Below are 25,094 nucleotides of genomic sequence, written 5' to 3'. Positions count from 1 at the left end.
CACCAAAATTTATCTTTTTTTAGTATCAGATTCTCTCATAGAAAAGAAGCATGGCATAACGGATAGAGGACTGGCCTTGAATCTTAAAGACATGGTTTCAAATCCCACCTCTGACGCAAGATTACAAATCCTTCATTTAACATCTCTCTGGTGAAACCTCATTGTGAACTATGGAATAACACAATTTTCAAAGAATCGAAATTGCAAATAACAACGTAAGTGACAAAAGACAATAGAAAATGACACAGTAAGCTTTCAAAGGCAGCTGTATAGTTCCATATCTTATTCAAGAAATGGCATAAAGGATATCATCTGGGCATCGTACAATGCAAAAAAGAGATGAGCTGGCTGTTTATTGAGAGTGAAGCACAATAGCCCGAACACTGCATTATTGGTACCCAGAAAATGCCGGAAGGCCACACAGTTGTAGGTTAAGACTCCGGATGTACACAGGAATAGCAGGGAGGTAAGGGAGGAGGGGAAGGGAATAATCATAGATAAATAAATAGCACTTACTGTGCTAAATGCTTTAGAAATATTATTTCATTTGATCTTTAAAGCAACCCTCCAAGGTTGGTGCTATTATTATCCTCATCTGACAGTTGAGGAAACTGAGGCAAATGGAGGTTCAATGACTTGCCCTGGGCCACATAGCTTGGAAGTGTCTTGAGTCTGGAGCTGAACTCAGGGCTTCCTGATTTTGCTAGGTGGTGTAGTAGACAGAGAGCAGGATCTAAAATCAGGAAAACTCATCTTCCTGAGTTTAAATCTGGTCACAGACATTTACTTATTGCGTGATCCAGGGCAAGTCTCTTAACCTTGTTTGCCTCAGTTTCTTTATATGTAAAATGATCTGGAGAAGGAAATGGCAAACCACTTTAGTATTTTTGCTAACAAAACTCCAAATGGAATCATGAAGAGCTGGACAGAAACAACCACCACACTGATTCCTGACCCAGAACTTTGCCACCTAGATGTTTGTATGAGAATGCAAGGATGTTTTCCAAGCTGAAGAGATGGAGAGAGTAGTATCCATACTGATGAGACCACAAATCCATCTGTGTACTGAAAAGTAATAATTTTTAAGACTACCTTCTAGGTCTTTAATTACATGCTTTTAAAATAAAATTTTAAAATATACTATTTAACTCTGCTTATATGAATTAGTTTTGGGCACTAACAGATATGCTTTTCATTTCTTTTTTGAAATTGATACTTCAATTACATCATGTAAAAATATGTTAATTTTTTATGCTTTAATTAATAAAGTAGAAATCAATAGATGAGAATCATACCCAAGTGATAATGTCCTTCAGGAGCAATGATTCAGGATGCTTTAAGCAATACTTTGTTCAGGATCACAGAGCCAGAAGAAATCTTGGGCTCTCATAGTAGAATCCACTGTCTTTAGGTAGTAGCCTGTCTGTACCACCCAGTACAAGTGTCACCTCTTTTATTCTTAAAGAGAAGAATATCTAGATCTTGTAATAACAAGAATCTTTTAGTTGTTTTCCCTGAATCCAGAACCCTCCTTTCCTTCATTCTTCAAATATCCAATTGACTATCATTAAGGCAGAGAATTGATCATGTCACTTCCCTGATCTAAACTTAGTGTCTCCAGGATAAAATACAAAATCTTCTAATTGGTGTTTAAAGGCTATTTCTGTCTAGATGCAAGTGATTTTTCCAGGCTGATCTATATACATTTCTCCCCTTGTACACTCTATTTGACATTGCTTCTCCTGCCTCCATGCTTCTACATTCCATGCTTTGAATGCATTCTCAACTCACCTCCACCTGTTCAATCAATTAATAATTTACTTATTGACTAGTACATTCCAAAAACTGTGCTAGGAATTAGGGATATAGTAATAAAAAGAAACAGCCTATGTCCCCAGGGAGCTTATAGTCTTTTGGGGTAGACAACATGTACACATATAAGTAAGGACAAATCCTATACAAAAGAAATGCAAGGTAGTTGAGGGGGCATCCGTAGCAGTTGAGTCAAGATTTCAAAGAAACTATGGGCCTAGAGGTCCGCCTGTTCTAAGGCACAGAAAGAAGAAATGGAAGGGAGTTTGTGAGGCACAGGAAGAAATCTAACTTAGTTCTTCCCACCCAAATCCTTGGCATTGTCAAGTGGTGCAATACCAGAAACTGATACCGTTTTACAAGGGGAAATAACCTGAAAGAAGAGGTATTCATATCTACTTTGTTAAAGTCCCCTAAGGCCCATGGAATCTTTCCATCTGATTTGCAGCTGAAACTTCCATTAAAATGGGAGCTCCTTAATAGAAATCCTTGATAGATCCTTGATAGTCTGGATGAGAATCCAGACTAGGATAATGGTCATGGGAGTGGACCAAGTGAGACAGATCTGAGAAACATTGAGGAGGAAAAACTTACTAGATATAGGAGGTGAGTGAGAGCGAAAAGTTGAGTGAAGTTCTTTGATAGATTAAGTTCCTTGTCTTGCTTAAGACCCCTGGTGCTTAGCACAATGCTCTGTAAATTGTAAAATCTTAATAAACACATCATTCATTCATTGTATGGATTGCATGTATTGTAGAGAAGGCCTGGAAAGATAGGATGGATTACATAGCAGGCCCAGTCTCTTACCTGAAGTCTTTCCTGATTCCTCCAGGTGTTACTTATTTCTCTGTATGTGCTCTCCTACCCCCAGTAGACTGTAAGTTTCTTGACAGCAGGGACTATTTTCATTCTTGCCTTTATATCCCAGAGCCTTAGCAGAGTGCCTAGCACATAGTAGACACTTAAAAAGTCCTTGCTGAAGTGATTTCAATAAAGTATAAGGTAACATTAGCAAGTGAGTGTTGGGGAGGTAGACTCCACACTGTTGCTCTGAGAGTATGGGAAAATTTTGGAACACCCACTAAAAGGAATTCAGTAGGAAGTTAATAAAGGATGAATAAAAGGAAAATGGAACAGCAGTGTGGTCTCATTTGGTAGTAGGTCAGAGGTCTGTAATCGCCCCCATCAGCATTACGAGTAAAAATGTATCAAGCTGAACATACAAATTAGGAGAAAATGAGTTCATTAGGTTCTTGTGATCTACCTGCCATAGGTAGTTGTGGGCTTAATCCTTAGAGATATCTTATCAAAAAATGAACCAAAAAATGGAAACCAGAAGCCACTGACAAAGAAATAAAAGTTAGATATATAGTAAAGATCAGGGGAAATTGACCCTTAAAGGTCAAAGGTTAAAGGTAACTCTTCTTGCATCACAGAAAACTTGAGACTGCTTAAATTCAGTACACTTTGTTTCTTGATTAGAGAATTCTAAACCAGTGTAAGCAGGATGATTTTCTCTGTTAAACTGCATTTTCACAGTTCATTAAGTATTATATTTCTGTAAAATATCACTTTTTCAACAAGCTCACTATAAGAAATCAAGAGGTAGATGTTAACAGTTATAAAACTGAGAATGAACAGCTTGGGCAGTTGGATCCAATACCGACCTTTGTCATTCATCTCTTAGGGTTCAATTCCACCTAACAAATAATCATTGAATGACTTCTAGTCAATGTATTAGATACAGGGTATTAAAAACAATAACAAAAAAAAGTTCTTGTCCTCAGGTAGTTTACATTTCACCTGGAGGATATAATATATACACGGATAAGTAAATAGAAGGCAATTTGAAGAGGGAAAGGTATCAGTTACAACTGGGATGAGGGGAAATAAAGGAAATTTCCACTGAGAAGGAAATACCGGAGCTGAATCTTGAAGGAAGATAAAGATTCTGAGAAATGGAACTTAACAGGGAGTGTATTCAGGCTGGGATGAGTGGATTGTACAGATGTACAAAGGCAGGGTACAGAAAACAGTCTGGGAAATAATTCAGCTAGAATTTAGGGTCTGTAAGGGAAAAAAATATAAGATAAGACTGGAAAGAGGAGTGGAAGCCAGATTGTGAAAGGCCTTAAATTCTCGAACTCTGAGTTTATATTTTGCCTTATAGATGAAAGATGGCCACTGAAAGATTTTAATTGAGGGATCAAATCACAAATGGATTTTTAGCTTAGAGAATACTTTCACAACTTTAAGGAAGAGAAAAATGGACAAAGAGAGAATGAAAGCAAGGAAATATATTGGTAATTATTACAATAGCCCATATTAGACATAATGAGGGCCTGAATAAGGATAGTGGTGATATGAGTGGAGATAAGTTGGCAAACACAAGAGGTAAATGCGAAGAAGGTTCTGTCAAGACTCTTGAGGACACCATGCTTGAGAGGGAGGAGATGGATGAGCAAAAAGCAAAGAAAAATGAAAGGAAATGGTCATAAAAGTAAGAAGAGATCAGTGTTGCAAAAGCCAAGAGCAAAGAAAATATGCAGGAGGAGAGCCTAGTTAATATTCTCAAATTAAAGAGAAGTCAAGAATTTACTAGCTAAGAGTTCTTTGGAAACCTTGGAGAGAACAGTTTCAGCAAAGTGATAGGGTCAGAAGACAGCTTCAGAAGTAAATGTGTGGGTGGTGAGCAAGTAGAGATGAATAAGGCAGTGAAAGGGAGGGGAGTCCCTATACAGGTCAATAGCTTGAGGGAATGGCAGGGTTAAAGAAAAGTTTTTTTAAAAGGATGTGGGAAACCTGGTTATATTTGTAGATGTTAGGGAAGGAAAAACATAGAAAGAGAAAGACTGAAGATGATTGAGAAGGAAGAAATGATTCCTGAGATAAGAGTCTGGAGTAAGTAAAGGGCACAACTGATGGATTAGCTTGACAAAGAAGAGGGTTACCTCTTACTCATAAACTGGAGCAAAGATTAAGTGACTTCCCCAGGGTCATAAAGTTAGTATATACTAGAGACCAGACTAGATATTAGGTATTCCTAACTGCCAGGTTGGTTCTTTATCCAACGTATCACACTGTCTCTATATAAGAAATATAAATTTGTAATGAACCCAGTCAGCACAGTTTTATGACATTCCAATGGTATATCATAACATCAGAATGTAAGTAAAGCAAGCAGGGGTCCTCCAATATTAAGAATTGGCAGGGCATAAATACTTGTAGGACTAGAGGGCAAGGGATTCAAGAGTATAATTGAACTGATAAGCTATAGGGTAAAGACGATGAAAAGTAGAAATTGAGACCAAAAGAAAGATGGTGGAGAGAGGAAATAGAAATGATACAGGGGATGGAAGTCTTGATAAGGATGAAGAGTTGGTCCAAGACAAATGACCCTGAGGGAGAGATGAAAGTAATAAAGTTTATCAAAGAAAAAATGTTAGATTGAGATTATGGAGGCAGAAGAGGGTGATGGTGGGTTATGAACTTAGGAAACTTTTCTTTATGTCTCGCTGAAATTTGCTTCTCTGTAACTTTCTTTGCTTTTCAGGCTCCTCCAACCAGTCGTCATATAGGATGATCTCCAGTTCTCTCCCCGTTGCTGCTGATCTCCTTTGGACATCCTTAGTCCTGCCCATGTCCCCCACTTAACACCCATGACTGAGCACAGTGCTGCAGATGTGGTCTTATCAGGGCAAAGGACTTGCTGTATTTTCATAGTACAACTCTGTGTGTTGAATCAGAACCAATATGACCAATAGATTTGGAATGTTTGATTTTCATGCTGCCATGAAGACACTTCATTAATGACAAAGACTGGTCATTCTCAGGTTCCATCATGAAGATTTACAAGGGTGCATCAAAACCACAGATTATTTTTATTGGACTTTTACAATCCCAGTGACACAAGAATGGGTTATCAAGTAAGCCAATCACATCCTAGTTAATATATCTCTTTTTGAGAACAAACATAAACTACAGCTTGAATAGTTGTTTAATGCTGATTTTATCTCTCTCTTTTTTTTAAAAAGTGTTCCTCAGATGAAATAAATAAGATATTCAGTTTTTCTTAACTTTCAAAGATTATGCTTAAATCCTATTGCCTGGAAGTTGATTAACCTTTAAGTAAACTCTACAAAAACATAGCTGTACTTTGTGGGTATGGGTGGCATTTGAAGACTTGGATTTAGAACAAACTGACAGTTCAGACCCATAAAACTCAAGACCTTTGTTGTGTTGGGTTTTGACTTTGCCTTCCACTCTCTATTGTCTCGACTTTGTCATAACAGGAAAAGCACTGGTTTACCTAAGAACAGGTACGCTTTCAATTCTTCTGAACCAGAATGATGAAGAGATAGTGGGGCCCCTTAGAAAGAAAGAGCCTTGCTTTTCTTTAACTAACATCATGGCACATTTAATACCACTCCAAATACACGGGGACCCACAAAATATTATTATTAATTAATTTAAATATGAAGTGTAAAAAGCTGCTAATGTTGATGTCCACTTTCCTCAATAAAGAAAAGGAGATTGCTGTACTGGCTCCCTTGATTAGAAAAAAGCATGAACTTCTGAAAGTATGACTTCATCATGATTTTCTGAGCTTTGCTGTCTAGGAAAATATGGTCAAGGAGAGAGTTCCAAGTCTTTTGCTCGGTGCACCATCTGAGAACTTACCTTAACATATCTATAATATGTCCCTAATTGTATCTCATTTTAAAAGATGGATGGCCCTTTCCACTTTAGATGGCTTTCTGATTCAACAAAGGGAAAAAATACATCCATTCAGTCACCTTAGGGAGTGAACAGGGGAGGAGAGACATTCTCCCCATCAACTTCAAAAAGAATGTTTATGGATAAAATTATTATACAAATTTCGGAGTTAGAAGAGATCTTAGTGGCTATCTAGTCCACTCTATACCTGAAAAACAATCCTCTCTGCAAGATACCTAGCAAATGATCACCCAACCTTAGCTTAAAGAACCCCAACATGGGAAAAACCACTACCTTCCAAGAAGCCTATTCTATTTTTGGAAAGCTCTCTTTGTTAAGGTTTGTTTTTATATCAAATCTAAATTTGCACACTGCCATTTGTCCCATGGGGCCAAGCAGAATGAGAGTACCCTTATTTGATGTGACTAGTGATTAAAATACCATATATTTAAGACACCTATCATTTTCCCCTGCTCACTTCCCAGGTTTCTCTTGAAATGAATTGATTCACATATAGGATGAACTCAAGAGTCTTGATCATCCTGATCGCTCTCTTCTGTACTGAGTTAATTCAAATTTGTAAATGTCCTTCCTAAAATACGGATATTTTTAGTATCATCCCATACACTATTTTATTTAAAGTTTTTTGTTATTCTGAACTGGAAAAATGTTGGGATTGGAAGCTCAATTCCGTGTGGACAATCTCGGGCGGGTAAAGGTGGGAGCTTCTAAATCTTAGAGCTCTCACGAGACCCCCCCCCCAGGAAACGGCAGGGAATAGAGGTGAACCGAGCTATCTCGAGTAATTCCGCCTCTTCCCGTGAGAAACGTGATGGGAGAGAGATCTCCCTGCCCTCGAGATTGTCCCGGTTCTGGGCACACCTAGTTATGCAAACTATGCGGCTGAAGGTTAAGTAGGATTGAGGAAGCCTGAAAGCTCTCTTAGCACGTGAGGAGCCAAGAGGACAGTAGGCTCCGCTTTTCTTCTTTCCTCTCTCCCCTCCCCCTCTCTCCCCGCTTGTACTTCTACTTCCAATCCCTTAAGATCCTAGCCTCCTTAGGAAATCTCCCCCTCTTCCTCTTAAGGAAGACCCCCCTGCACTTGTAACCGAGACCCTGAAATAAAGCTCAACCCTTGTTCGACTCTGGAATGTCCTTTCTCTCATATGAGCATCCGGTTTTGGCCAACCAAAGACCTCGGAGGTGAGGTAAGAAGACTCGGGTAGCCCACACAGGCCTCTAGGCCTGGGAGAAAAATACCAACAAACATGAATATTTCTACATACAAAGAAGAAGAAAAGAGGATTGTATGTGAAACTATCAATCTCCATCATGCATAGCTTAGTTTTTTAAAGTATGTAGTAAATTCAGCAAGTTAGATCCAAAGGGGTCTTGCTTGTTTGCATTTACTTCTGTACCTTCTGCTCTACAATGTGTATTTTTAAAGTGATTCACCGATGCTCTTTTCTAGTCTTTTTTTCCCTTTTATGTTCATAACACAGCACTGGTATTCATTCAGGTTTTCTAATATCAAATATAATATCTCTTTCATAGATTGAATATCTAAAGGATTAATATAAAGTTTGTAGTCCAGGAAAAATTCTAGCAAGTTTAAATTTGGACCTACTATCAAAGTTAATGCTACTTTCTCACAACAGTGCTATGGGTCTATGCTTTGTTTTAGAAAAACAGAGATATAAATAGAAAGAGATAAAAGACACATAAGTAGATGAGATGAGTGGATTGATAGAAAGGCAGAGGTGAAACTATGGATAGATGATAAGTAGGGGGAGAGATAGTGGTAGATGGATGGATAAATAGATAGATAGACTCAGACTGATAGACAGGCAGATAGATAATTTTGAGTGATTTGACACTATGATGAAATTAAAGCCAACAACTGAATTTTCAACAGAGTAACTTTTTTCCCAATCAGTTATTGAGTCATTGCAGACTAACATCTCTAATATGGGTTTGTGTCTTCGTCACATTTTCAGGACCAATTACAATTTGGAGTTTCATAGTTTCTTTACCCTATCAAATTTAGAGCCAGGGACCAAAATGTCACTAATTTATATATTTAGTAGCAACCTACAGATGCCAGCAGCACGTTCCCATTTGTACCTTTATAGTCATTTGAAGGTAGTGCTTCAAAAAATCAATAGTGACTTGATGACCATCTCTGTGCTGGCCAAGGAAAGAGTTCAGGGATATCTAAGAGAAAGTCCCTTTGGTTGGGTTGATGCCATTTTCCAAGGTCCTATCTGGTCAGAGCAATGACCTATCCCAGATTACATCATTACATTTATCTGCAAAAAGAGTCATTCTGAATCTATTTGAGACCTGGATTTACATTTTCAGCAATACATTATTTTATTTCTGAGACCTAGGCTTCTAGCAAGTGCTTTCAAATTTGAATTATAATAAGCAATAAAGCGGTTTGTTTCATTACTGGCAGCTTCAAACCAAGGAGCTTTTAGTAAGCTAGCATCTAACATCTGTTCTTTTCAATTTGTAAATGTGATGTTTGAAAGATGGTTATTGTCTTCAATAGAATTTTCTGTTTTCTGAGAAATAATGCGATTATTCCCAGAAAAAAAATGATTCACAGACAAATGAAAAATGTACATGGCTTCTAAACAGCATGCATTTATTAGTTAATACAGGTACCTGTGTTGAAATGCAGAACTACAAGTCTAATCAGCAAGGCTGAATCTAAGCTAAAGCAAAGCAAGTCCATTCTTTCCATATATATCAACTTTTGAAACCCTGATGGGTGAGGACTGATACTGATTCCTTGAAGTGTGAAAATGAACCCATCCTTTTTCACAAAAAAAAGTCACTCCTCCATTTTTTTAACCAAAGCAAATTCATTTTTAGTATTTAATTGTTTCTTAATGAAATAACCATAATTAGGATTTTCCCTTTAATGTATCTGAACAAATTGAATAATAGTCTTTGCACTTACCGCCGAACTGCTGAACTTGTGGCTGGGGTTGTTGGTGGAATATCAGAATTTGCTGGGTGGGTGGCTGTGAAATGAACCTTGCCAGTATATCCTGGAATATTTGCAGTGCTGAATAAAAAAGTTATAAGAGAAAGAAAGGAAGAAATTAAGAGAATAAAATGTAAAAAAAATCATGTTTTTTTTTTCAACAGTAGGAGAAAAAAAATATCTAGGCCTATATTTTCCCCCTTCTAAATTTGAGGGAATGGAAGTCTGACTGCTGAAGCTGGGACAAAGGGCATCAATTTGTGGCATGATCACACATAGAAATTTTAATTTCCTTCTGTTCTGGGGTAAAAAAAAACAAGTGCACAAAAAATCCTGACAATGTTCAAAACATCAATTTCAATTTTCCCTGTTCCCATTATTTAGAATTTGCATATATTTTACAACGATGATTCATTGTCAAGAATGACATTTCATAAGAAGAAAAAATCAGAAACTAGTGGTTTACAAAAATATCAGGCATCAAATTCATATATAACCTGGCAATATTGATTTGAATATTTGTCCTCAAAACCACTTATATTTGCATTAACTTATTTTTCAAATTGTCACTAGGACACTATATGCTGTATAAGTAATTTCAGATAATCTTGAAAAAATGAACTGTTAATTTTAATATAGCAACATATGAGTCTACATCATTATCATTTAATATACTACCAAAAAGATGAGGGGAAAGAAGAAAAAGGGAGAAGAGAAGACAGAAAGAGAATAATTGGGGTCTTTCTCATTGTAAATATTCTATCATTAATGTTCATTTAGAATGAGATTTAATTTTTTTAATGTTTAAAGAAAAGAGTTTAAGGAATCCTTTTCATAACTAGTTCATAAAATTAAAAACTAAAATTAGGTAGATGAGGTAATGAAAATATTAAAACTTACTCTATGTTTTAATTTGAAAAAAGATCATTGACTCAGAGTTGGAAAAAGACTTTCTAGATTTACTTATTCCAATTCCCTCATTTTACAAATGAGAAAACTGAGATCACGCATTCCACTACACCACATTGCCACAGATCTAGATTTCGTCTATGTTAGTACTTCCTCACTAATCTAACTCTAGGCTAAAAAACATGGATGCAAAGTCAGTAGGAAACTGGAAAAGTGTATGCAAAGGACACATGTGTAGTATGAAAAGATAGTTCTTAGATGACATATCAGTCAATAGATCAAGAGATGTTGCCATCAACATCTACTAAAATCCTAGTTTATTATAATAAAAAATGAGCTAAGGAGAAAAGAATGTAGAGTTCCCTCTCTGAGCTAGGAAAAGTCATTGTGATATAGTGGCAAGACTTTTGGATTTAGATTCGGAAGGATGAGTAAATAGACTATGAAAGACAATGGGATTTACACAAAGTTCCAAAGCCAATCCAGGTGTCTAGATTAGAATTCTAGCCTTGTGTTCTTTTTACCATGTTGCCCCTTATCTAATATTACATGAATACTCCTTTTATCCAACAGCATCAAAGAATGAATTGCTTTACATGGATGAGTTTTCCAAGTAACTGAAACTTATCCACTCAAAGTTCAAAGATTTTGAAAAAATTAATTATTTTTGATGGATCTTTTTATAAAATATAAGGTGGGCACCCATTGTTTGGGAAATGGCTGGACAAATGTGGTGTATGAGTGTAATGAAATATAACATATAAAATAACATATATCAAGAATTCTGGGGAAGACAAATGAAGCACCATAGAGTGAAGTAAGTAGAAACAGGAAGCACAGAATACACAAGGGACACAATAATACAAAGGAAAAGAACTACAAAAGGAGGATTTGCCTTGAATAACTATAAAGACCAATCTTGATTATAGAGAACAGATAATGAAACAGACCTCCCTCCTCTTGGCCAAGAGGTAGAGGACTCTGGATGCAGAATTTTACATCATCATACATCATCAGATGTATCAGTTATTTTTATTGAGTCATTTTCTTTGTTATGAAGCAATGTTGAATGTGAGAGTGGTTGGGATTACTGTCCAAAATGACTATCATGTAAAAACAAAAGTCCTTAATGATCCATTTTAAAAATAAAATAAAAAGTATTACATATTACCAGATTTCCTGAAGCCAAATATACTGGGTAATGAACATCACGCAATAATAGGTAGGGCCACTACACTAAATGGGACCAGACTATTGGGCTTTTGGGTTTCTGGGTCTCTTTTTATTGGTTTTCTATTTCTTCTTTGCAGTCAGACTATCAGCTTTCACTTCATGCTGTTGTCACTGTATTTGTCTCTAACAGTTCCTTCTCTCAACCAACTTTCTAATTTAGTGATTCTACTCTGGGTTGGGGAACCAGAAAGTAAACCTTCTTAAAATTGTGTCTAAATTAAAAGTGAAGAGCCTCTGAATGAGATACTCAGGAGATTCTACTATGTGCGGATTGCATGACCCATATTGCAAAGACTTTGTAGTATTAACTGTAGACTTTGTGGTATTAACTTCACTCTTGTCCATATTCAGTGTGTCTATCCACAAGCCTTTAAAAACAACTATACCAAACTGATCCAGTGACAGCCATGTCTTAGAGCAGAGAGTCTTAACTTCATTGTATACCACAGACTCATTTGGCAGCCTAGTGAAGAACAGTGGACCCCTTTGCAGACAACTTTCTTAAAAGGCATAAAATATATGATTAAAAAAGAATCAATTATATTGAAATGCAATTAGAAAAAATATTTTTAAAGAATAAGTTCTTGCATACCAGGTTAAGGAATCTTGCCTTGGAGAATTGAGGATACAGAACAAGTGACTTCTGGATTGGGAGGATAAAATGCAGATCATATCAGAATTTTGAGAAGGTAGCTTGGTGGTGAAGGGGGTAGAGTGCTAGATTTGCAGACAGGAAAATCTGGGTTCAGATTCAGCCTCAGAAACTTACTAGCTGAATTACCCTGGTTACAATTTCTCTCAGTCTCATTTTTCTCCTGTCTAAAGTGGGGATGATAACAACACCTACCCCACAAGGTTATTTAATGATCAATTAATCAGACTTTATTGAACATCTACTATTTTTCAGACACCGTGTTAAGCACTGAGATAATCTTTGTGTTTCTCCTTTGTTGCTGAAGAAGACCATGCCATCAGAGAAATGGTGACATGACTTGCACTTGACTTTGTTTTGAGTGAGGGAGGGCTGTGCAGGTCACTAGCTTCACTTCTCCTCGAGAGCCATCTGAATCCAGTGACCAGATATTCTTCAGGATGACTGGAGATGACCCTGGATGAGGCAATTGGGGTTAAGTGACAAGCCCAAGGTCACACAGCTAGTGAGATAATCTTTGTAATGTGCTTTTTAAACCTTAAAGTTCTAGATAAATGTTACATATTATTATTGTATTCATAATATCTATGAAAAATAAAAATCAACAAATATTCATTGAATAGCTCTTGTCATGTGTAAGGCACTATGATGTATACTGTGGGAAATACAAACAAGTAGAAGATAATATCTCTGCCTCTGAGGAGTTTCCAATATAATAGGAGAGATGGGAGCAAGTGAGATTCCATTGTATTCTGCCTAGATAAGACCACAACTGAAGTCCTGTGATCGTTTTGGAGGGCCACATTGTAGGAAGGATATTGCTAAACTAGAGAGAGTCCAAAAGGGAGCAACCAGGATGGCAAAGGAATTTGAGATCATGTCCAAGGAATTGGGGTCATTTAACCTGTGGCAGAAAATGCTTAGAGGAAAGGATCACTCAAATACTTGAAGAGCTTTCATGTAGAAAAGATGTATCCTATATCAAAGTGCTTAAAAGACAGATTTTTTTGGCAATTAGCAACAAAAAAAGGTTTTTTTGGATTTTTTTTTTTTTTTTTTTTTTTTTTTTTTTAGCAATTATTAGATTTATCTAGAGGCAGATTCAGCTGCCTAAGAAGATCTTGATGTCTCCAAGCAAAGGCTGAATTGAGTAGGTGATTCTTGACCTGGTATCTTCTGAGGTGCCTCCCATTTTTGATACTATGTGATTCTGACAACAACATGTCCGAAAATTTAAATAAATATATTTGAAATAATAGTTAAATTGAATTAAAGAATAGGAGAAATGGCTCAAAATAATACGTGGTTAATCATTCCTCTTTGTTTTGATCTGTCCTGGGAGTTGAATGTAGTGAGAAGCAGGGATATAATAAGTACATTCACGTCATCAGGCACAATGAAATAAGGAAACCACTTTTGGAGTCTTTAATTCAAAGTATTTGTTTTCATCACCTTTCCTTATTTCTTTTGTGTTTTCTCAGAAAGTGGGTAAAGATTTTATACCACAATGCTAAAACTGAGAGAAACAGACACAAGGTTACACACTTGGCCTGTGCCAAGTTATTTTATGTGGTTCCAACTTCTCATCACCAGAGTCTCTTTCTGTCAGTGTGACGTCTCACTTAGCGATCCTCAACTCTGGTTCCTCATTACTGCACTGTGGCACAGTCAAAATGCAAAGGAGGAGAAATGGCCAAAACCTCAACTAAAGCCAAACAAAGACCCCACCTATGGATTACTCACTGATAGATGCTTTTTATTTAACTCTAAGTGTACTGAGTCTTTATACAGAATGAAGAGACTTTTAGATTTAGATTTTCATCCAGAGGAACTGGATTCAGCAACCAGCTCTACTACTTAGTACCAATGTGCTCTTGGACAGCTTGCTTTCCTTCTCTGGGCCTCATTTTCCTCATCTATAATGAAGAGAATTGAACTAGACAATATTTAACATCCCTTTCAGCTCTAAATACATGATCCTGTGAGCAAAATCAGGAAAGCATCAGGTGTGTTCTCAGGACATGGCAAATAGTTCAGTTTTGTGGGAGTACAGGATATCTGAAGAGAGGTGTCTGGAAATGAAGAGAATATAGATTGCAACCAAATAGTGAACATCAGCTGAAAGAGTATGGGTATTTTCTGGCAAGCGATGACTTCCATGGCTTATGGACAACAGAATCTAAGGTCATCGTGAGCAGAGTCTATTTTCACTTTTGTCTTTTTATGTTCAGTGCCTAGTACTGCTTATTATGCAATAGGCAATAATCAATGGTTATTGATGGGGCCTTGGACTGGAGTTAAGAAGACCTGAGTTCAAATGTAGCTGCAGACACTAGATGTGTGACCCTGGGCAAATTGTTAACCCTATTTGCCTCACTTTCCTCATCTGTAAAGTGAACTGGAGAAGGAAATGGAAAACCACTCCAGTATCTTTGCCAAGAAAAACCTTGAAGGGTCATAAAGAGTTAGACATGACTGAAACAAGTGAACCATAATATCATCGTTTTACTGGTACTTGTATGTATTACTGATATTTTCCTTCTTCATTTATGCCTAGAAGAAAGTAAATTCTGGAATATGTCTTTATCCCTCATTAACTTAGATAAATGTTTGTTGAATGACTTACATTGAACATCCTGAAAATAACATATGGAGAGAATGAAGTTAAGAATAGTGGTGAAATAAATGGTATAACTTGTTAGGTTTCCATAGCACTAAAAATGATTTTGTAATCACAGGGATCTAAAAAGGGAATTTTAAAAAAGATCCATCTGATAAATGAGACAGAGTATTTTAGACATACATGCAGCACATAACACATTAACTCAAAAAATTTCATGCTTGTTCGTATGAATTGCCATTGCCAAAATATTGGCCACTGGCCTTGAGATTTAGTTTGGGATTTCCTTATACAAAAGTGGTAGCAAATGAGAGAAGTAACAGGAATGGAGCAAAATTATTGAAGTATGTCTGTCTCCCCAAGCATTAATTAAAGCTTCCATGCATATTACAAAGGAAATCCCCATCAACAGTGCTGGAGTTTTTTTCCACTCACTCTAAGACACCTGCAGAATTAAAATATACCACTTAGATCACAGTCTCCCATTACAGGGCTTTCACAAAGGAAAGAACTTAATGTGAAGGGCCTAGCAATCATGGTAAATTCTCAATAAACATATTTTGAATGAATGGATTTTTAAAATAGTATTTTAAAAATAGTATTGCACAGATGTATGTATGCATATATAGATATATAGATATGTGTATATCTATATATGCATACATACATACATTTACACAGGGTTTCCCAAAAGTCTTAATGTAGCTTTAAGCTCAAAATAGCTTGAAACTGCACTAAGATTTGGGAATATAGCATATGTACACACACACACACACACACACACGCACACACACACGCACACACACACACACACACACACACAGAATGAAACCAGCAGACTGCATTTAAAAGTTTAGCTTTGAGAAATGAATGGAAGAGCACAGTAAGCTGATTTATCTCGATGACTTGATAAATATTTGAGAAAAAAAATCATCCCTGATATTGTTTGTAATTCATTCTTGCTTAAGCTTGGAGCAGGCATATGAAAAGGGGGCTATTTTTCAGTCTTGATGCATCTATCAGGACCTGGTGTCCAACAAGCATCCATCACCTCAGCTGGGGGCACTGTGCGGTTGCCCAATGGTGCTCCACTGGCTTGTTAAAGGAAATGGAAACAATATGAGAGTGAACGGTGGGGTTAACAGAGGCTGGCAAATGGATTTTCAGCTTCTGTGCATGATGCAACACTGCCCCCATTTGTGGATCTCAGATGGAAACCCCAGCTAACTTTAACTGGAGACGTTGTAAATTTCATTCTGATTCACTGAATCACAACCTTTTGTATGATTTTTATTCCTGGATGTTAAAATTATGTGGCACTGACATAAGGTAAGATAAGTGGCTCATTTTCCTTCTGGTTGTAAGGGGCCTGATTTGATTTGTGAAAGAAAAAACGTTAATAGTTAGTCCCCTGATTTTATAACCACTTTTTTTTTTTTTTTGCCTCTGAATCATGACACAAGAGACAATGAAGAGATTAAATAATCTTGGAACACAAAGAAATAGGAAGCTGTCCATCTTGTTTTGCTTTTTCTATTTTCTTTTTAGTTCTTTCTGTCTTTCCTAATTTTATTTTTTCCTCCACCTTCCTATTTTTTTTTGTCTTCCCAGATTGTGTGTGTGTGTGTGTGTGTGTATGTGTTTCACCTTCCAGATCTGTTTTTTTTCACTGACTCTGACTCGCTTTATTGTTCCATGGATGAGAAACCTGGGACCTCAAGGCCATATGTAGCCCTCTAGGTCCTCGAGTGCAACCCTTTGACTGAATCCATGCTTCACAGAACCATTCCCCTTAATAAAAGAATTTGTTCTGTAAAACCTGGACTCAGTCAAAAGGCCATACCCAAGGACCTAGAAGGTATCAGGTGGTTTTTAAGCCCCAGGTTTCCTACCCCTGTAACAGTAGCTTAGTTTGGGATGGGCCTTGATTTGATTTGTGAAAGGGAAAAACTAAAGAAATGGTCACTTAATTTTCCAACTACATGTTTTTGGAGTATATTTTTGGTTAAAAATTTTATGGCATTATTTTATCTCTCTAGATCCAGAAACTTTCAGTGCATATTAAGACCTTGTGGGGACTGGGCTCATTAAGCTCTGACAGGAAGGGACTCCCTCTCATGCTGACTCCTAGGAGGAAGAAGGGGGAGGTGGCCGCATTTGCTGCTCCTAAACAGAAGCATATCGTCTAGCTACCAGTCCTACATGCAATAAGCCTCAGCATGGGTGGAAGACAGTGGCAACTGAAATAGCAATGTTTTAATCAATCTACAAGCTTTGGTGACATCCCCTCTAATATTATCTTGTGCCTACTTGTCGTTATCTTATATGTCATCATTTATGTATCATGCCTCTCCATTAAAATGTAAGCTCTTTGAAGAAAGGGATTGCTTTGACTTTTTCTTTGCCTACATCCCCAATGCTTAGCATAGTGCCTGGGAAATGGTAAGTGCTTTGTCAGTACTTGTTCATTGATATTAATATTTATTCTGTCAGGCACATGGAGTAACACAGAGATATAAGTGAAACAAGCTCCTGCCTTGAAGGAGCTTATACTCTAATGCTGTGTTTTTAATTCTCTAGGAGTAAGGAGCCTTGGGCTCCTCTGGAAGGAGACCTTGGAGCACGAACATAAGGAGATGGGGGAATATGCACATAAGCTCATTAAAATGTTCTATGTCTCTAAGTAAAGCATTACCTGGACTTGAACTATATCTTCTTGTAAAGTATGGCCATGAACATGGTGCTGGAGAAGAAGAAACACTGTGATCTCTGGGGCTTAGTCTTTGAGTGGAGAAATTACCCAATTTTAAATCCTCCAGGTGGTGGCAGTGGAAAATGACCCAGGGCAAACAGCTGTAGAAACTCAGCTGTAAGTACTATTTCCTTAAGGGTTGCCCTGGGGTGCCCCATTTTTCCACTCCCTTAGAAAAATGGTTCCAGTCCAACAAGTAAGATTCACAAGAGTTTTATTAACTTGCTCTAACCTTTAGCCATTTCTAAAGTGACTGGCTTTTGTTCTTTCATTATTTGCCAATCCAACTGAATTTAAACAAATTAGCATACATTTGTTTTTAATTACTGTTGTTCAGTCATTTTCAGCCATGTCTGACTCTTCCTGACACCATTTGGGTTTGTTTTTGGTAAAGATAGTACAGTGGTTTGCCATTTCCTTCTCCAGCTCATTTTACAGTAATAAGTAACATGTATTTGGGGTTTTAATACTTCCAAAGTTCTTTACATATATTATCTCTTATTGGGTTTCTACCATGTGCAAGAGACTATGTTAGGTAGTAGGGATATCCTAACACCTATAGAAACTAAATAATACCTGTCTTTAAGAAGTTACATTCTACTGGGGGACACAACATTTATGCTGATTAGTTGGGAAGGGAAAGAGAGGACTAATGATTAGGGGAAGGGTGGTGAAATGGATGTAATCCTGGGTCTGTAGTCAGGAAGACCTGAGTTCAAATCTACTCTCAAACATTTACCTAACATTTAAATGACTGGGAAAGTCATTTAAAGTCTACCTCAGTTTTCTCATCTGTAAAATGGGGATAATAATAGCACCTACCTCACAAACTTGTTATGATAGAATAAGTTAATATTTGTAAAGCTCCTTGCAAACTTTAAATCACTCTATGAATGTTAGCTACTCTAGCAGGAAGTTGCACTTGATATAAGTGCTGAAGGATGTTAAGGATTCCAAAAGGAGGAGGAGAAAAGGGGTGAACGTCACATGTGGGAGATAGCCTAAGCAAAGACACAAAGAAGGAGGAGTGTAAATTTCAGGGAATGGCAAGTCAGCCAGTTTGGCTGGAATGGATTTGTGAAGAAGAGGGATGTGGGGGGAAAAGTCTGAAAAATTAGAATTGGAATTAGACTGTGGACAGGTTTAAATAGCCAGCTGAAGAATTCATATTTTATCCTATAGGCAAGAAGGAGCCACTGAAACTTCTTGAACAGGGATAGATGTGCCAGGTTGACTTGTAAAGTGTTGCTCTCATTGAGGAGGTGGGAACGATTGGAAAGAAAATCGAACTAAGAATCAGGATACCCAGGCTCTCTTCTGGTTCTGCTGTGTAACCTTAGGGAAATTATCTAACCTTTCTGTCTCAGCTATCTCATTGGTAAAACAGAAATAATCACACCTATCCATAACTACTTCACAAGATTTTTGTGAGGAATATGAGTAAAATAAAATAGATATCAAAATGTTTCAAAAGTAAAAAAAGTGTTATACTATTATAAGGTCTTGCCATCCTTATTGCTAACATCATCATTATTCTCTAAAATATGATGAAAGACACACCCTACAGAAAGCTGCCATATCATCCAAATCAATCTCCACTTCCTGTAACTGATTATAGTTGGGGGCCATAACCTAGGCAGTGCCATGGACAGACTTCATATGTTGCCCTGAACAAGTTACCTATTTAATTTATGCTTTGATATTTCCATCTAGAATAGAAATGCTCAAACATTTTGGTCTCAGGACCTCTCAATACTTAAAAATTATTGAGGATTCCCAAAAAGCTTTTATTTATGTGAGTTATATCTCTCGATATTTATAGTATTAGAAATGAAAAAATCTTGGCATTATTATGAAGATAGTTTTGACCTCATGGACTCCCTGAAAGGATCTCAGAAATTCCTAGGGACCACACTTGGAAACCATTAATCTAGAATATTGAGACAATATCTGTCTATACCACATAAATCATCAAAGTGAAACAAATATGGAATACTTTGAAGCACTAGAAAGTAAAAATCATTATATCAACGTTTAGAAGACAATGGAGGAAATTGTCTTTTCTGAAAAAGAAGAAAAATCACCGAAAAACTGCCTGTATTGTAGTGGTGACAGGACATGTATAAGGCCGAGGGGAAATCACTTTTGATTCTGTTTGGCTAATGTTTAGCTGCAACACTGTTCCACAACTGAAGGGACTACTCAAGTCACTGGGACCATAAATTGAGTTGAGTGTTAATATTGCAATTTTTAATATAATTTTTATTGTTTCTATATCATGTTGTCTTTTACTTAGTCATTCCTTTGGCTCTCCATTCAGCCTGCATCTTATGATTATATTTATCATATAAATTACTATTTAATTGAATTATGGTCTACAGAAGTGGTACTTAAAAATCTCTGCTTTTCTACCTTTATTCCTTATTCCATGTGATTGATTTTTAAATGTTCTGTACATTTTGAACAAAAAGTAAATTCTTAATCCATTTAGTTCATTACATATAACTATAAGATATAGTTTCTAAGCATTCTGTTCAATTGTGTAATTTTTCTTGCTTTCCTTTCTGATGACTTATTCTAAAAGTAGGGCGCAGAATTCTTCCACTATAATGTTTTCAACTTGAGATGTTTTGGCGATTCAATTAACTTTTCCTTCAAAAAGTTTAGTGTTATGCTATTATATGTTTCTACAATCAATTCATATATTATTTTGTTGTTAATGGTTCTTTTAAAAATATAGTCTTGAGCTTATCTCCCTTAGAGTACTTCCAACTCTGAAGTCATAACCATTACTTCTGATTTTCTCTAATCAGCTGCTACATAACGCTTCCAATCTCCCCCACAACATCTCATTTTAAAATGGTCTAAAAGAAGGATAGAATATCTTTCTGTCATAGGCATATTTTATATGTAGGCAATCTATTATTGAGTTTTCTGTTTTCATTCTGTTTGTAATCGATTTTGTTTCTTTAGGGAAATTCAGTCTGTTAGTGTATGTATATATCTAATCAAATTCTGATAGGAAAACCAAGAAAAAGTAACAGTGAATCATTTTTCTAGCCCAGGTTTCCACAGGAAGACAGACAGAGGGGTCTATGAACTGGGGTGAACCAGAAGCACACACTCAGGGGGAAGTAGTACAGCAAATGACCCCTCCGAGCCATACCAGGGCACTGCAACAGGGACAGGTGCAAATTGGTAGCTTTATCACCCACCCTTCAGTGAGCACAGATGCAAGGTGGACTGAGAAGGGGAATTGTGCAGAGGGGTGTCATTCCTGGGTAGGTAAGTGGTGTACCAAAAAAGAGGAAGTCTAGAAGCCAGCATCAGCAGTAATGGAATTCAGACCCCAGCTCAGGACAGAATCTTATTTCTAGCTTGTAACATAACCTGCAGAGCGTTAACCAGGACAGGAATCCTACGCTAAAGAAGATTATTATTCTGAAGCAACAGAATTTGTCAGTTGGCTGGTAGGGGATGAATCCAGCAGCAGTCCATGCTGGCTCAAACCCAAATCCAGTTCCAGAGCTAGTAGAGTTAAGACTGAGGGGCAGCAATCAGACATTGTCCTGGATCAGATCACTTTGGGAGCACTGAAAGCTTTTGGGCCCCTAGTCTGACCCTGAAATCCTAGAAAATGTGTCACTTGAAACTCCCAAAAAGCAACAACAAGATGAGGCTTTTCCTCCAGAAGTCCTGCAGATCCCTGCCCTTTCTGACTATTCCTAAGTCAGGAAGTAGCATAGAAAAATGAGCTAACAAAACAAGAATTTTTACATAAAGAACTAGTATAGTGGCAGGAAAGCTTAAGAACCAAAACCAGAAGAGAATAATTCTAAAACACCTATAAGCAAAGCCTCAGAGAAAAACATAGCTCCCACAAAAATTCAGTAATAGTTCCTTGAAGAGATGAAAAGTTAAGAAAGAATTAAAAAATATTTTTAAGTAAATGAAATGAAAACACAAGGAAAAAAAGTAAAGGAAATGAATGCTATGGAAGAAAGAATTACAAAAAGGAATGAACAACTTGTAACATACAGAGGTACAAAATCACTCAGGCAACAAACTGAAAATTAGAATAGGTCAAATAGAAGCCAGTGACTCCGTGAAACTATAAATATTAAAACAAAATAAAACATCCCTAAAATAATACAAAACTTAAGGCATTTCATAGCAACAAACAAATGACCTGAAGTACAGATTGAGGAGAAAAAATTTAAAAATTATTACACCATCTGAATACCATAACTAAAAAAGGGGTATAGACATCCAATTTCAAGAAATCTTAAAAGAAAATGGTCCAGATAGATCTCTTAGATCTAGAGGGTGAAATGCAAATAGAAAGAATCAAACAGTCACCTCCTGTAAGAAATTCTCAAATAAAAGTTCTAGGAATAGTATAGCCAAATTCAGAGTTTCTGGTAAATCAAAAATACTTCAAATAGCCAGGAAAGAATTCAAATATTGAGGCTCCACGGTCAGCATCACACATAATTTAGCAACCACCATTATGCAGGAGCACAGAACTTGGAATATAAGGCAATGAGTTTGCCAGGAGCCAAAGAATATGGACTTACAGCCAAGAATAACTTAGTCAGAAAAACTTGAGTACAACCCTTCAGACAAAACAGATCTTTGACAAAATAGAGGACTTCCAAACATTTTTGATGAAAAGAACAGAGATACAAAGAGAAAATCTGAAGTTCAAACGCAAGAGTTAAGAGAATATAAAAGGAGAAAAACAAATAAATGATGAGAAAGAACTAAATAAAGATAAACTGTTTAGAGTCAAATATGGGTAGATGATACATGTGTCTTCTCTGAATCCTATCATCACCAAGCTTGACAGAGGGAATCCAATTAGAGACGATCTGAGAATGGTTCTGTTATATCTTGATAATCTTAAGAATGGAGAGGGAAAGAGGAATACACTGAGGGAAGGAGGGAAAAGTAGGGAGAATGTTTTCACATAGTCAAGATGTACAAATAGATGTCTATACTAACAAGAAGGAAGGGGACTGATCAAGAAGAGAACTGGTCAAAAAAAGGGACAATGCACACAAACAAATTTGGGTACAGAAATATATTTCACTCAACAGGGAAATAAGAAAGAAAGGAATGAAGGGAGCAGGGGAAATTTGAGGGAGGATAGATTAAGAGAATGAGTCCTACAAAAAAGCAAGCTCTAAGGATACATAAAAGTATCTATGTGAGGTGGCAAAAGTGGTAATATGAGAGGGTACTTATAAATTGGGCAATGGATGAACAAATTGTTATGTACAAATGTTATGGAACACTATTTTGTGATTTCTTATCAGAGTAATGATCAACCATGATTCCAGAGCACTGATAATGAAATATATGATCCATCTCATTGTAAAGAGATGAAGGACTCAGAATGCAGTAGGAGACAATTTTTTTTGGGGGGGGGGGCATGGCCAATATGGAAATTTGTTTTGATAACTATACATGAAGAACACTGTTTTTTGCTGTTTTTATGTTCTCAATGAGAGGAGGATCCAGGAGAGTAGGAGAGTAAGAAGGCAAGTTTTGTCTGATTAAAACAAATACAGTAAAATTTACCGGAAAATAGTATTTAAGTTCTTTGCATGTTTTGAGCTTCCATATTCTCTCTAATGGTTCTATCGATATTAGCTTGTACACTTTTCACACATTTTTAGCTAGTGTTCTTTTATCTTGTTTTGCTACATGATCTCTCATTTCTGCCTTCCAAAGCAATGATTTTATCACTCATTACCTGTTTTTTTCAAGTTTTCTACTGCCATCTTCATGATAGTCTTATTCTGTTTTTTTCTGATAATTAATCCCTTATTACAGATATCAAATCTTTTTTAAAAAAAATTGATGCCCAATCCTCTTTCATTTCCTTTTAAAGATTTTAATACAACTCAATATATCATTTCAGGCCTTGTTTCTGGACCTGCTATAATGAATTATTTTCACTTTCCAGTGACTTCTTAGGTTCTTTAATCTATAATATGTGTTCATCATATTGCAGTTTTTCTGCTTGCTCATTTCCTTGTCCCTTCCTTTTCCTTTACTAAGATTCTTATCCTTATCTTATGAGGATATCTGCTTGTACCTCCTTTCCCTTCCCCTTTTCTTTTTAAAAAACTTTTATTTGTAGACATTTCTGATACTCATTGAGATGATATGAGAATTCAAATCTTTTACAAGTTCTGTCTCTGCCACCTTTCTTGAACCAGAAAATCCATACTAAATAATGCTGAAGTCCTTATTAATTATTAAAGTACAAATGATGGGAAATTTGGAAGGAAAAAAAACCCATGCTATCTTGAAATTTGTAATAGATAATAGGTGATGCAGTGGATACAGTGTCAGGGCTGGAGTCAGGCAGACTCATCTTCATGAATTCAAATCTAGATCCAAATTAAAATTAAAATCCTGCCTCACTTACTAACTTACTAGTATGATCCTATGCAAATCACTTAACCCTGTTTGCCTCAGTTTCCTCATATGTAAAATGAACTGGAGAAGAAAATGGCAAACTACTCTAATACCTTTGCCAAGAAAATCCCAAATGGCATAATGATGAGTCAGACATGATTCAAAAAAGAGTGAGCAACAAAGAAGGGTAAAATTCAGACTTAGGTCTAAAGTGAACCTTAGGTTTAGTAGAGAGCAGATTTCGAAGAGTACAAAGAAAGAATCCCTTAGGATGTCATTGTCCAAAATTCGATCCAGGAGGTGTGGGATGCTCTCCAGAACAACATGTTAAGGGCACAAATACAAATGATTATGAGGAAGATGCAAAGGAGTGACCACCAGAAGAAGCAAATATGGATGGAAAACTCATTGATCACCTTGGATTTTTTTTAAAACTACATACAAAGGATGGAAAAAATGGCAATGGTAGGTAACTGAGGTGAATTAGAGAGAGGGCCATAGTCCTATAGTAGTATCGGGTGAACCAAAGCTCAGAATGAGCTGAGGCTGGGAATGCATTAAATATAACAAAAAAAGGTGTTTTGTTTTAGCTATGTTGTGGGCAAGGGGAAGTTAAAGAAGGGATTAGGTTGCTACTTTGGTTTGAGTAAGATCATGGAAAAAATATGTCTAATCTTGCTTCCATGTAACAGTGAGATATTAGGTCTCCTCTTAGAGTTATCTTTCCTAGAGTGAACACTCTCACTTGTATTATTACCCTCTGGCTTGGGACAGCATCTGATCCTTTTGGTCTCATGCCTGCCCTCGTCTGAATGCGCACCAGTTTATTAGTGCCCTTTCCAGAATGTTGTACTGACCACTGAACACATTACTTAGGATACAATCCAACCAGATCTGTCTCTAGATGTGGGCAGGGGATAATGAACTCTTGTCTCACCATGTCTCTTTCCTCTACCAAGTAGACCGATCTTTGGAC

The 25,094-nt window shown here is 36.7% G+C and overlaps 1 protein-coding gene across 1 annotated transcript in view; it reads right to left on the bottom strand.

Moving 5' to 3' along the window:
* SPMIP7 (sperm microtubule inner protein 7) overlaps window positions 1-25,094 on the bottom strand; it is a 79,912-nt gene that overhangs the window by 1,219 nt on the left and 53,599 nt on the right. Inside the window, exon 8 of the mRNA XM_072598138.1 lies at window positions 9,497-9,604. Coding sequence (XP_072454239.1) covers window positions 9,497-9,604 — 108 coding nt within the window. The remainder of the gene's footprint in view (window positions 1-9,496; window positions 9,605-25,094) is intronic.

The sequence above is a fragment of the Notamacropus eugenii genome, chromosome 3, assembly GCF_028372415.1.
Source record: "Notamacropus eugenii isolate mMacEug1 chromosome 3, mMacEug1.pri_v2, whole genome shotgun sequence".
Taxonomy (NCBI): Eukaryota; Metazoa; Chordata; class Mammalia; order Diprotodontia; family Macropodidae; genus Notamacropus; species Notamacropus eugenii.
Note: the sequence above shows the minus strand (reverse complement) of the source record. Positions and strands in the feature narration are given on the sequence as shown.